This window comes from Gossypium hirsutum, chromosome D09 (assembly GCF_007990345.1).
Source record: "Gossypium hirsutum isolate 1008001.06 chromosome D09, Gossypium_hirsutum_v2.1, whole genome shotgun sequence".
Classification (NCBI taxonomy): domain Eukaryota; kingdom Viridiplantae; phylum Streptophyta; class Magnoliopsida; order Malvales; family Malvaceae; genus Gossypium; species Gossypium hirsutum.
The window spans coordinates 32,101,541-32,114,504 of NC_053445.1; the positions used below are offsets into that span (position 1 = coordinate 32,101,541).

A 12,964-nucleotide genomic window follows, 5' to 3' on the forward strand; every position below is an offset into this window, starting at 1 on the left:
TTTAAGAAAGGAAGAACTGACTCTAATTTAACCTGAATCTAGCCCCAACGACCTAACCCATTAGCACTAATTTGTCTATTAGCAATTATTGTTATCTCATATACGTGTTGCCTCTTGATCCACACTTTGTTTTCACTGTTCCAACTCTATCTCTCTAAGCTCCCAATATGGCCAATTCCTACCAACCGTTTGTTGCACTCATCGTCGGCGCCACCGGCATGGCGGGGTTGAGCCTAGCTGAAGCCTTGAAGAGCCCCAATGCCCTCGGCGGTCCTTGGAAAGTTTATGGCTCTGCTTCACGTCCCATACCAACTTGGTTCCCTTCCTCGCTCCTCGATAAATACATCGCTTTTGATGCCACCGACGCCGGAAACACCGCTGATACGCTCACTCCAATCTCCGGCGAAGTCACCCATGTTTTCTGGGTGGCAATCCAAGTTCGTGAAAGTGAACAAGTAAATGTTACAGTTAACGCAACTATGTTATCCAACGTTCTCGATGTTTTGAAGAGCGGCCCGGGCGGCAACGGAACCGGTTCAAGGCTCAGCCATGTCACGGTTCAGACAGGTACCCAACACTACATGGTTCCAATCCATAATCCGACGGAATCGGGCCAGGGTCTCGAACCCCATGAACCACCGTTCAGGGAGGATTTGCCCCGCTTGCCTTACCCCAACTTTTACTACGCGCTAGAAGATCTTTTAGAGTCATACGCGCCATCATTGACCTACTCTGTGCACCGCTCGTCGATCATAATAGGCGCGTCGTCGAGAAGCGTGTACAACGCGCTACTTACATTAGCAGTGTACGCATTGATATGTCGATACGAGGGTTTACCATTTCGATACCCAGGTAGCCGGTACACATGGGAGCATTTTTGCAACATGTCCGATGCACGCGTGCTCGCCAAGCAGCATATATGGGCCGCAGTGACTCCCAGTGCCAAGAACCAAGCCTTTAATTGCACTAACGGCGATATGTTCACTTGGAAAAGCTTATGGAAAAAATTGTGCGACATATTTGATCTCGAATTTATCCCTTCCGTGGAGTTGGAAAACTTTGATTTTGTTGAGCTGATGAAGGAGAAAAGCAAGGTATGGGATGAAATAGTGGAAATGCATGGATTGTTCAAGACGAAATTGGAGGAAATTACATGTGCAGTAGCTCTTAACAACGTGTTACATTTTGGGTTTCAACATGTTTGTAGTATGAATAAGAGTAGAGATTATGGGTTCTTTGGGTATGCAAATACCCTCAAAAGTATTCCCATGTGGGTTGAGAGATTGAGAGACATGAAGATTATACCTTAATCATGTGGTTCATGTATTCCATAAGTATTTTAGAAATAAATCATATGGTTGTTACCTGATCCTTCTTATTGTGATTGGGTTGTGTTCCTCTATTTGATTTGATTTTCAATTTTAAACCAAAGTCAAAGAGAAGCAAATAATAGAAATGGGTATGCAAAACCTATCCTTGTGAGGGAAGGTTTTAGGGATGAGATTCTTGGTACTAAAATATATGTATATATTTACATTTAATTAATCTAGCTTTATTTTTTTGTACTTTTATATTTGTTTAATTTGATTGTTTCATATTTTATCTAATCATTATCAAATCCTTGATTGCATTGGTATTAAGAGATAGAAAAAGAAAAAGAAAAAAAAAGCACTCAAGTCCACCTTAATTTGTATCCAATTGAATTTTTGTGATTAATAAAAAATTTAATTAAACTTTTTCTTTAACAATTTTCGCCTTTAATCACGTTTACCGTTAAAATCAAATAAGGGATCAATAATAGGTTTTTTTTGACATAATATTTAGAACTACCCATTTGTCTCTTCCAACTCATATATAGGAAGATAATGCGCTTCAACATACTCAAACTCACGTCCTCCTACGTTGACAATAGTACTCATAATAATTAAGCTAAGACTCGATCGGCAACCATATTTTTAAATATTAAATAATAAATTAACTTTGTCCATGGAAACAAATATTTTAACCTTAAATTGAAGACATTTATTATTATTATTAAAAGATAGTAGTGATCATAGCAATGTATCAAATTTCATCACCATAAAAAAGCATACATCATCAAATTATTTGCTTCAGATCTACGGCACCTGAAACAAAAATCAATCACAAGTTATTGATCATGTATCCAAAATAACTCATTCAAGAAAAGAGAATATGTGCATACATATAAATTATCAATAACTCACAGTGTTATCTCCACCAGAAGTGCAAGCAGGTCTTCTTGGAGGTAACTGAGGGTGTGGTGTTCTCTACAATTATGTAATTTTATATATGACATAATTCAAATAAAATACAATCTTATATATTATATGTTTATTTATGTAGGCGGATTGTTTTCTTTTTTCTTTTGTCTGTGTTAATACATACATATATATATATATACACACACAAAATTATTGTATATTCACGATGTGGATGAAAAAAATATAAAAAATATTTGTTGATTTAAGTTTCATTATGCTAAATAAACTTAAATCAATAAAAATAATGAGCGGCTTAAATGGATTTAAATCGGTTGTTTATAAATATGAATTAGTTTTGATAAATTTTGAGAATTATATTTCAAGTCGGGCTGAACCTTTTTTTTTTAGTACGAAAGTCGGTCCGAACTTTAACTATATATCATATATATTAATGATATATAGAGCCAGATCCTCATTAGACTCTCCAAAGTTTTTCAAAATTATAGTTATATTTCAATTTTTTTTTCAAACTTTCATAAAATCTCTAAAATTTTTGAAAATTTTAATTAGATCTATCAAAATTTGTGAAAGTTCTCACTAAGATCCTTAAATTTTTTTAAAAATTTTAATTAGGTGATGATATATATATATATATAATACCTTAAGCTTTGGTCTCAAAGTCTCTATTGCCACTCTTGATATTTTATTAACTCCTGCACCTTGCTATTCAAACAAGAAGAGGAAAACAATATCAGAGCAAAAACAGTATAAAATTATAATGTTGCAATTTGAACATGTCTAAAGATTAAGTTATTCGATTGAGTTTATTCAGTTTGATTCAAGTTACTATTTAATAATAAAAACATATTTGGGTGACTTGTGGACGTAAAGCATAATAATAAATAAAAATATAATGTTATAACGTCCACACACAGAGTATGGGGACCTAAAGTGTACGCTAGACACGAGACATGTCTTACAAATCAAATTTAATAGAGTCGTCACTAATCAAATTGAACTAGGTTGGCTAGACATGCATCTATCGTCTAAAGTTCTAGGACTAATCCTAAGAAAAATCCTAAAAACTAAGACTTGGTCTCGTCACCAAATTCCAGGCAGCGGCAGAGTCAAGTTGTTAATCTTTGGGGGAAGCAAAATTAGACTTGCTATGTAACAATAGATTTAAACATATAAACAATCGATTCAAAAGAAGTAGTATTCCAACTTGACTATCGATTTAAACATATAATTGAAATAATAATTTTCAATTCGAAACATAATATTTTAAGTACTAATTAAATCATTCAAAAGTCATAAAAATGAAATTGATATAGCTAGATATAGTAAATCAACTACTAATAACAAGCTTGTATATACATAGTTTATCAAGTTGACAACTTAAGTTTCCTGATCCAAAATTCACATAACTTTCGATTTGGTTAATCATTCCGTTTTTACCAGAATGCTTACTGCTTCACAAGTTATCATTTGACATAATTTTAAATAAAGTGACCAAAGTTTTCTTCCTCCCCTTCACTTTGGCCGAAACCTACTATAACGTTATCTCGCTATTTCTGTGTCATTTTTACACTTCTAACAAGTTAGAAATCGTCTCCTAATCATTTTTCATCCAAAAAGATACACATCTCACTTAATTTTATAAGTTTCCATCAATATCCTTTAATGGCAACTTTTAATACACTTGATAAAAAAATATATTGGTATATACATGTAAAACAAGCTTCAAAGATTCAAAATCTATGAAAAGTTTGAAGAAAACATACCTTATACTTAAAATTTGGAGGAAAAATGATGAAGATTTTTTTTTATTTTCTTGCTAGGCACCAATATGAAGAAGAAATGTGATAAAAGTCTCTTCATCCTTTCTTTTCTTTTTATATATATTATTATATTACTTATAAAATATTATTATTTTAAGTAAAATATTAAATAAGTATTAAATTATTATTTAATAAAAATATCATTCAAAAATTCAAAAAAAATATATTTAAAAAATAAAAAATTCAAAAAAGTTTATAAGAACATTAAGAATATTTATTCATTTTAACAGTGAAGTATACGTAAAACGTCACATGAAATGTCACATCAATGCCACATGAAATGTCACATCAATGCCATTAAAATTTTAACAGTTTAGTTAATTTTTTCGTAAAAAAAAGTAATTTAATTAAAATTTAAAAGTTGATGGCCGATAAAAACGAATAAACGTGGGGTCTAAATTATCTTTATACCATATTTTAACATATGCACATATTTATAAGGGGATAAATAAGATTTCATAAATGCAAAACATAATAGTTGTTATAAATGTTAGATAATTTATCTAATTTTAAATAAATTAAAATGTATATAGACCAAGCCAGATAAATAAATACATTTTTTTTAAGTTTTATTAAGTATTATATGTTTTTAGATAATTTAAAATATATATTATTCTATTTAGATTAAAATAAATAAAATTCCTAAGATAATTAGATAAATTTTTTAAAAAATAAATTAGAAAACTTGTTTAAAAATTTAAAATTATATCATTTGAATTAAAAGCTTATTTTATATTAAAAATTCTTCTCCTACGTTGTTAAATGATATGATTTTAAAAATATAAATTTAAATCAATATATGATAATGATTTGAAAACAAAGTCATGATAGTTTTTAAAGTCTCGATTTCACCAATTCAATATAACGCACCTACGATGTGCATGAAAAATTATATACAACATATATTTATAAATCTTAGGCCTAACTCGGTTCAGCTTAAAAAATTGGTCTAAAATTTTACCCAAGTTCGACCCGAATAAAAATGCTAAAATTTGGGTCCAATACATCCATATTAAATTTTTTATATAAATTTAAATATATATATAATACATCAAAAATATGAAAAATATTAAAATAAATATTTCCCAACAAATTGAAAATAAATTTAAAAAATGTGTATACTTAAATAACACTAAGATAGGTGCAAATTAACAAGCAAATGTCTTTAAAATAATAACAAAATTAACAATAAAATAAGAGTTATACAATATTCAAAGAATAACAACAAAACAGTAGAAACATAATAGTGAAATAGTAGCAAAAGTAATAAGAAAACAACAAGAAAATAACAGCAAAACAACAAAAAGGACAATTTTTTTTTAGCAAATTTGGGTCAAGCTAAACTCAGGGGCCAAAAAAATATTACTTGAAGTCTGGCCCGTTTTCTAAACATGCCTCTCTTTTTTTTTGTTTAAGCTTATTTTTTAGGTCTATATTTTTACTCAAACCCTCTCATTTTTCGTGTGGGCATTCGGTTCAAATTAACTCATAGATAAGTTTAGTTGAAATGGGTAAAACCAAAATTTTGAGATATCCAAATCACTGTGATTAACTTCTAAATTTATTTTGGGAAAAAAAACAAAAACCTCATAGATATATTTATTACTTTATAAAAATAAATATTTTAATATTTTTTCAATTGAACTAGTGTCTAATTAACTCATGACACAAACTCAATAAAAATTTCTCCCGCTTATATTTTTGATCATTGCATTGCATGAGGAAGATGATATATCATTTAAATATTAAACGATAATTATTGTAAATAAATTGGAGAAGATATAAATCTGAAATGTGACAAATACCTTACACAGAGCCCAGTCTGCGGAATCAAAGAAAGCACGTTCATGGTCCTACATATATTTATTTTAATAAACCTTCAAAAACAAATATTATTTATTTATTTATTTATTTATTTATTTATACCTTTGAGATTAAAGGCGGCTTCTTTGGCACCAGGCCTCCATATTTCTTGGCCGTTGCTTTTCCCTGTAATATAAATCAGCATTCAACTATTTTTTTGAATTCTAAAAAACAAATATCATGATCTTCTTTATTTTGGCCAAACTTGACTGTGGGGTTTCAACTTTTTATTTATTTTCTATATTATTACAAATTAAAAATACATATTAACACTTATTTATTTGTATGATTAAATAATAATGTGTGACAAAATGGACCGACCTTAATTAAGACATACAGATGAAGAATTAGACCAAAGCTGGATTAATCGACAAGATGAGAGAGATACAAACATTACAATTACAAATGACGGCAATTAAACTCAAAATTTTAAAATCTAGAACCTCAGTCTTTGTCGACTATATCAAGTTGTTAGTAACAAAAGAAATAAAGTATTTGGATATATATATATATCAAAAAGATATTATTTTTATTAATATGATAAAACTCAAAATTTTACTTTTTATTAGATATTTAAATAGCTATGAATATATTTAATTTGATTCTTATTCTTTTTGTTAAATTTGACCACTAACTTTTCAAAAAGAATCACACAACACTTTGAAAATGTTGACTAAAACATTAATTTTTAATGATGTTAGCGTGGCAACCTACATGACAATTCACGTGTACTGCATGCTAATATGGTATTATTTGTCTTATATGTCATGCCAACAAATAATTTAAAAATAAAACAATTAAAAAGTTCATAAAAAGCATCAAGTATAAGTAGATTCTCATGTTTAAGAATTTAATATTTTAATCAATATTTTCGTTAAAAAAATAAATTAACTCTTTTTAAAAGGTTTATGATCAAATTAAACTTCTTTTATAAGGTTGAGGATTAACTAAGTTCAACAAAAGAATAAGAGTAAAATTGACAAAAAAAAATTTAAACAGATTAAATTTATGATTATAGCTATTTAAAACACTATAGCTATTTAAAACACTATTTATCAATTATAATTAAAAAAAAAGGGTAAAAAATAGGAAAGGATGGCGTGAGATTGGGTGACAGGTTAACTAGCACCATATAAACGTGTGGTTGTTGTAGTACGTATAATCACTGCCACCATTTCCAGAAAATAATGTCTCATAATACACGTCATCCCTTCAGAACTGTCGTGTCATGATTATAGCCGTTGATTTGGCTGGCCCTAAATGTAGTAGATATGATTGCAAATTGAATTGCTTTGCGACCATAAATCATACCAAACAAAATCACAAATAGCCGTTTTCAGAGTTTTCCCAATTTCGGATTTTATTTTAATTTAAATAAATTTAAAGGATTTTTTTTTTTGTTGAAGTGGTTTCTTTAGAAGGGAAATTTTAAGGTAGCTGTTACAGTTTTCTTTCATAATAATAGGTGACTATAGTTATTTTGTTTGAAAATATTTTATAAAAAAAATTGCAATATAATTTATTAATTGATAAATATGAATTCTAATTAAAGTGAATCGATTTAGCGATAGTAAAAATATTAAATAAGGGTTTTTATATAATTAAATAATTTATTACCTAATAAAAGAGAGTTTATCTTAGGATACACCCAATTCCGTGTGAGCTTCACACGTGGAACATCAGAACCGTTGATACATTCATCAATCTTATTAAAAAAAAACAGTATGGGACTCAGCTCTGTTCGTGAAAACATGGAATTTAAATATTTCTTATTTGAAAACGTAGTAATAAAAATAATACTTAGTCCCTGCCCGCCTTCACTGCAAGCGGCGTTCCGGCAGGGGGGGTCTTTGGAAGAAGAAAACAGTGTGTGGTAGTGAATCGTACCTCGTGGTCGTCTTCAGCATGTTTGAAGTCCGCCATTTTAAAACCTGTTAAAACAAGAGAAACGCCATTGATTCTTAACATATTAATAACAATGAAGAATATTATATTCATATCATGAGGATGGATTTATGGCATTACCTTACACAAGGGAAGGGAAAGAAGAAGAGCTAGAAAGGGATGTGAGACAGGAACAATAATGATCAGGGATTTAAATTGCGGTCGCGGTCGCGTTTTCGGTCGCGTCGCGTTTGTCGCGGTCGCGGACATAACGGACGCTATTGCGGTCACTGCGGGTATCGCAGTCGTGAATTTTTTTCAAATTCGCACAACTTACTGTAAAACATAGTAATTATAATTATAATTATAAAAAGTCACTTTTAATGATTTTTAGAGTGTTTTCTAACACTTATGAACCTTTATTAATATGACATGAGAACACAACTTTTATAATCATTAATTATTCTTATATTTATTTACGAATTTTCTAAGAATGTTATATTAACTAATAACAAAGTAAAAAAAAAGAAATATTAAACATTTATCATATTTAATAAGTTTGAAAGTTTTTATAAATAAAAGAATTGAGAATTCATACATGAGAGATGTCTTCAATATTTCTTGACAGCTTTGAAGATAGTGAAGATATAAATACGCTGCAAAAGGAAAAAAGGAATAGATAAATTAATGAATAGATTCTCATTAATTATTCTTATTTCCTACCACTTATTCTCATCTCATTCTACTTTCATATATAATTTAACATGCTTCGATTCTTCATTATCTTTTCATAAAATATACTTCATTCATTTATCTAAAGATATATATTATTTAAATGTTTTATTATCATCAAAATTAAGAACAATAACAAAGGATTTCTTTAAAAAAAACATACCTTACAAATAATGATAGTGGCACGATTTAGTTTTCACCAATTAGTGGAATGACGAGGAAGATCAAATCCTTCACCTTCACTTTGGGAGCGTTCTTGACTTGATTCTCTTGGCCTTTGTCCAAAAATATATCCAAAAAAAGCAACATTTTCACCTTGGTTTTCATTCAATTGATATGGAGGATATATTTGAGGAGGAGGATACATGAAAGGTGGAGGTGGGTGATACATTGGTGGAGGAGGATACATTTGAGGCTGGTATGGCACACCATAATTAGGAAATGGTGGATAATAACCATATGGTTGTGGATAACCATGTGCAGGTTGTTCTGGTGGATAAAAACCTTGAGTGCTAGTAGATGAATCACTATACCCAAGGTTACTAGAACTCGATCTCCTACCACTACCAGATGAAGAGCCTATAGAAGTATGCTTCTTGCCTTTTCCCTTTGATGGAGCTCTAGGTTCACTTCTATCTCTCCTAGGTTCAGGAAACATATTTCCATCAAACTCTGATCTGTCACGAAAATGTCCACCAGTGGTACCACCCTCATATTCTCCTCCATACTGACTAGAAGACCTAATTTCACCTCTATCACCACTATATCCGTCATCCTCATCAATTGGACTTAAACCACCACCATCGGGTCCATCGCCACTCTGACTTGGAGTTGAACTAGAACTTGAATGAGACAAAATTTGTTGTTGCGATTGATCAACATCCATTTCATCATCAGAGGTATCCACAGGCAACACACCGGCATTTTCACCATCTAACAATGGATTCTCTTTCTCATGAAGCCATTCTGATAGTGGATCAACATCTTCAAAGATATAATCAAGGCTGATAGGATTAAAACTAACATTTATATCATCAGTGCTCATTCTTTGTTGATGCCTCATCTTAAGCCTCATATTATAATAGGTAAACACTAGTTTTTCAAGTTTTTTATACTTTAACCTATTTCTTGCCTTGGTGTGAATATAACTAAATGTGCTCCAATTTCGTTCGCAATTTGATGCTGAAGTTGTTTGACTAAGCACTTTAATTGCTAATTTTTGTAATTCGGGAACACATGTGCCATATATCATCCACCACTCAGCTGCATAATATTATTTAAATTTCAAAATAACTTTAAAATGTACAATATAATTAAATAATATAAATTAAATTAAATAATTTAATTAACTGTTTACCCGGATTCATTTGCTTTCAAGCTCTTTGTGCTTGTGGAGTACCGAATGTCTCATGTTTATCTCTAAATAATAACAACTGCATAAATAAAAGATAGAGTAAAAATAAAAATAAAAATTCTATTTCAAATTATTTAACTAAGTTACAAATAATAGTAGTTGAATCTAACCTGATTAACCATTCTGACTTGAGTATCCATAGAAGGTTCTAATCTTTCAATTACTGATCGTGTACCTTCTAATGTTTCTATTAATACATTCTCAGAATGCTCCACCCCAAATTGAAATTGAGGGTTGAGAAAATAACCTAAGTATAATTTATAAGAATATCATCAAATAATAATAATCTAAAGCTTAAAATAATAAAATATAAAAATAGTTCTTAATTATATGAAATATTTTATCTTACCAGCTGAATGCAAGTCGGAATGCATAAAATTCCATCTATTGTCAATAATCTTTTCATACTCTGTGAAATATCGACAATTTTGTTGAATTGCTCGTTTAGCCCTATCAATAGCCTCATAAATAAAGCCCATCGTTGGTTTTTCATCGCTATCCACAAGTCTCAATACTCTTACTAAGGGCTCATAAACTTTTATGAGGTCATTGGCTTTTTTCCAAAAATCTTTTCCCGAAACAATTTTTTTGGCTTCATAAGCAGGCCCTGACTTTTGCTTTCCCCATTTTGATTCTTTAAATTCCTATATATTCATAAGAAAAATTTTAAAATAATATAATTTAAATTATTTGGAACTAATAAAATCACTAAAGGTTACTATATTTAAGTAATTATATTAACTAATTATAAAATACTGACCTTTGAATTAAACATTTCTCTCAAACCTTGCTTTTGTCTTGTTATCTCTTCAAGTTGAATGAAATGAGTTGCAAATCGAGTAAGAGCGGGTCGAAGTATTTGTTTCCCTTGTGTATACTTCTTCATCAAATCAACAGTCCAAATGTGATTGTATATAAAGCAAGTCACTTTCTTTGCCTCATCTAACACTTTTGCTACACTGGGCTTTTTCCCAATATCTTCAAGGCATAAATCTAAACAGTGAGCTGCACATGAGGTCCAATATAGATGTTGTCTTTTCAACATTAACTTTTTTCCAGCAGCTTTCATTGCTGCCTCATTATCAGTCACTATTTGGACAATGTAATTTTCTCCAATTTCTTCTACAACTGAATCTAACAAACGGTAGTAGAATTCAGCATCTCTACTACGGACACTTGAGACATCTACCGATTTCCAAAAAATGGTTCCTTTACTGCAATAAACAAGGAAATTAATGATGTGCATTTGATTCAAACTGTTGGTCCAACCATCACACATTAGAGTTGCACCTAATTCTTTCCAATGAGTCTTTAGTACATTTACCCAATCATGAACTCGTTGATACTCTGACTCCAAATACACATCTGAAACCTCATAAGGTGTTGGGAGCTTTACACCTTGTCCAACTTCTGTTGCCACCTGAATTAAGTTATACAACCATGGAGAGCTTGCTAATTGAAAAGGAAGTCTTTCATATATTATAAATTTAGATACCGCTTCACCTATCTTCCTTCGAAAACTCTTTAAAAAAGAGTCATTGACCTTTGGTTGCTTTGAACTTTTGCTTCTAACCAATTCAGGTATAGCTCCCCTTAAGGTAAACTCAGACTCACCTGGAATAGATTTACTTGTTCTTTCTCTATTATGTTCTCTAGCTGATCCATGAGAAGATCGCCCTTCTTCATAAATGTTATCCCAACCACCAGTACTTCGTCTGAATTCTTCCCTTCTATGCCACTCGTGTTGTGATTGGATACTTTCTCGAGTTGCTTGCCTTATAGCAGAAACCTCATCAATGAATCCCTCATGCTCATCCTCCTCTTCTGTTAATTGAGATAAGAATTCATCTTTTCTCCTCTTTTTGTCTATTTTTTTTGTGTTGCTTTCTTTTAGTACATTCATCATACTTTCTCTAATGACACCTGTTAATAAAATAAAAATAATTCACACTTTATATTATTATCAATTATATATAATCTTTATTGATAAATTTACAATAACATTTAATAATAATAATAAAGTATCACATACCAGTAACATTAGGGCATGGTGCAACATTGCCGGTTTTATGAGCAATGTGCTCTTTAAATCGTGTTATTCCTCCTTTCACAACTTTACCACAAAGTTTACATACGATACTTCCTCTCGCATTTGGCACTAGAGTTCCAAAGTGCCAACCTATATCATTACTTGGTGCACCCTCCAATCCTTTAGTCGGGAACTCTTCACGTGGTAGCATGCTTTATTTTTATTTATATAAGAAACATAAAATTATATTTAGAAATATAAGCAACTCATTACTTATATAGTTATATTATCAACAATATAATACCAAAAAAAGTAAACAAAATTTAAAGCTAAAGTAAAGACCTAATATTATAGAAATAAATAAATATTGTGTAAAAAAATTTCATAATAATAATAATAATGGTAATAAATAATAATAATAATAATAATAATAATAATAATCATGATGATGATGATGATGATGATGGTATTAATAATAATAATAACAATAATAAAAATCTTAAAATTAAAAATTATATGAAAGGATATACTATATAGATAAATAAAATGATATAATAAAATAAATGTATTTAAAATATTTAGGTAAATAAATATGAAAAGAAATATAATTGAAATAATAATGCAAAACTAATTAAATTTTAATAATATGGTAATAATAACAAGTAAATAAATAATAAAATAAAAAGGAAAAATAATAATAGTAATAGTAATATTAAATTAATTAATTTAATAATAAAATAGCAAAAATAACAAAAAGGGACTAAATCAAACTTAAAACATAAATTTGCGGCAAATCCGAAATAAATAAAAAGAAAAAGGACCAAATTGAATGCACAAATAACAAAAATGGATCAAATGGGAAATAATCCCCATCCTTCAAAACGCACAGCTTCAAGGTGGACCAAATTGAAATACGAAATAAATTATAGGACAAAATTAAAAAAGAAATAAGCTTGATTGTAAATAATAAAAAATAGGA

At 29.8% G+C, this 12,964-nt stretch overlaps 4 protein-coding genes across 4 annotated transcripts; 1 reads left to right on the forward strand and 3 right to left on the reverse strand.

Moving 5' to 3' along the window:
* Positions 1 to 19: 19 nt before the first annotated feature.
* Positions 20 to 1,565, forward strand: LOC107892105 (3-oxo-Delta(4,5)-steroid 5-beta-reductase). Its single transcript, XM_016817099.2, has one exon. The coding sequence runs from the start codon at positions 168 to 170 to the stop codon at positions 1,308 to 1,310; it is 1,143 nt and encodes a 380-aa protein (XP_016672588.2). The 5' UTR covers positions 20 to 167; the 3' UTR covers positions 1,311 to 1,565.
* Positions 1,566 to 1,952: 387 nt separating this feature from the next.
* LOC107892998 (uncharacterized) lies at positions 1,953 to 8,266 on the reverse strand. Its single transcript, XM_016817993.2, has 7 exons — positions 7,952 to 8,266; positions 7,814 to 7,857; positions 5,990 to 6,052; positions 5,869 to 5,916; positions 2,883 to 2,945; positions 2,226 to 2,288; positions 1,953 to 2,126 (listed from the first exon to the last, which is right to left on the reverse strand). Exons 2-7 carry the CDS (start codon positions 7,847 to 7,849, stop codon positions 2,118 to 2,120), a joined length of 282 nt encoding a protein of 93 aa, XP_016673482.1. The 5' UTR covers positions 7,850 to 7,857; positions 7,952 to 8,266; the 3' UTR covers positions 1,953 to 2,117.
* Positions 8,267 to 8,337: 71 nt separating this feature from the next.
* Positions 8,338 to 10,851, reverse strand: LOC107892106 (uncharacterized). Its single transcript, XM_041100326.1, has 6 exons — positions 10,717 to 10,851; positions 10,306 to 10,600; positions 10,067 to 10,203; positions 9,900 to 9,975; positions 8,706 to 9,805; positions 8,338 to 8,466 (listed from the first exon to the last, which is right to left on the reverse strand). The coding sequence occupies exons 4-5, from the start codon at positions 9,907 to 9,909 to the stop codon at positions 8,739 to 8,741; spliced, it is 1,077 nt and encodes a 358-aa protein (XP_040956260.1). The 5' UTR covers positions 9,910 to 9,975; positions 10,067 to 10,203; positions 10,306 to 10,600; positions 10,717 to 10,851; the 3' UTR covers positions 8,338 to 8,466; positions 8,706 to 8,738.
* Positions 9,916 to 11,859, reverse strand: LOC107892719 (uncharacterized). Its single transcript, XM_041100205.1, has 5 exons — positions 11,500 to 11,859; positions 10,885 to 11,376; positions 10,306 to 10,600; positions 10,067 to 10,203; positions 9,916 to 9,975 (listed from the first exon to the last, which is right to left on the reverse strand). The coding sequence occupies exons 1-5, from the start codon at positions 11,857 to 11,859 to the stop codon at positions 9,916 to 9,918; spliced, it is 1,344 nt and encodes a 447-aa protein (XP_040956139.1).
* Positions 11,860 to 12,964: the final 1,105 nt, after the last annotated feature.

Bases quoted from the DNA above. Each gene is read 5' to 3' on its own strand.
- LOC107892105 (XM_016817099.2), top strand. From the start codon at position 168: ATGGCCAATTCCTACCAACCGTTTGTTGCACTCATCGTCGGCGCCACC.
- LOC107892998 (XM_016817993.2), bottom strand. From the start codon at position 7,849: ATGGCGGACTTCAAACATGCTGAAGACGACCACGAG. The intron at 6,053-7,813 runs GTACGATTCACT...TTTATATTACAG, and splicing joins ATGCTGAAGACGACCACGAG to GGAAAAGCAACGGCCAAGAA. The intron at 2,946-5,868 runs GTATTTGTCACA...TTGTTTGAATAG, and splicing joins CAGACTGGGCTCTGTGTAAG to CAAGGTGCAGGAGTTAATAA.
- LOC107892719 (XM_041100205.1), bottom strand. From the start codon at position 11,859: ATGAATGTACTAAAAGAAAGCAACACAAAAAAAATAGACAAAAAGAGG. The intron at 11,377-11,499 runs GTCAATGACTCT...AACTTAATTCAG, and splicing joins AAAGTTCAAAGCAACCAAAG to GTGGCAACAGAAGTTGGACA. The intron at 10,601-10,884 runs GTGACTTGCTTT...ATGAATATATAG, and splicing joins TGTTAGATGAGGCAAAGAAA to GAATTTAAAGAATCAAAATG.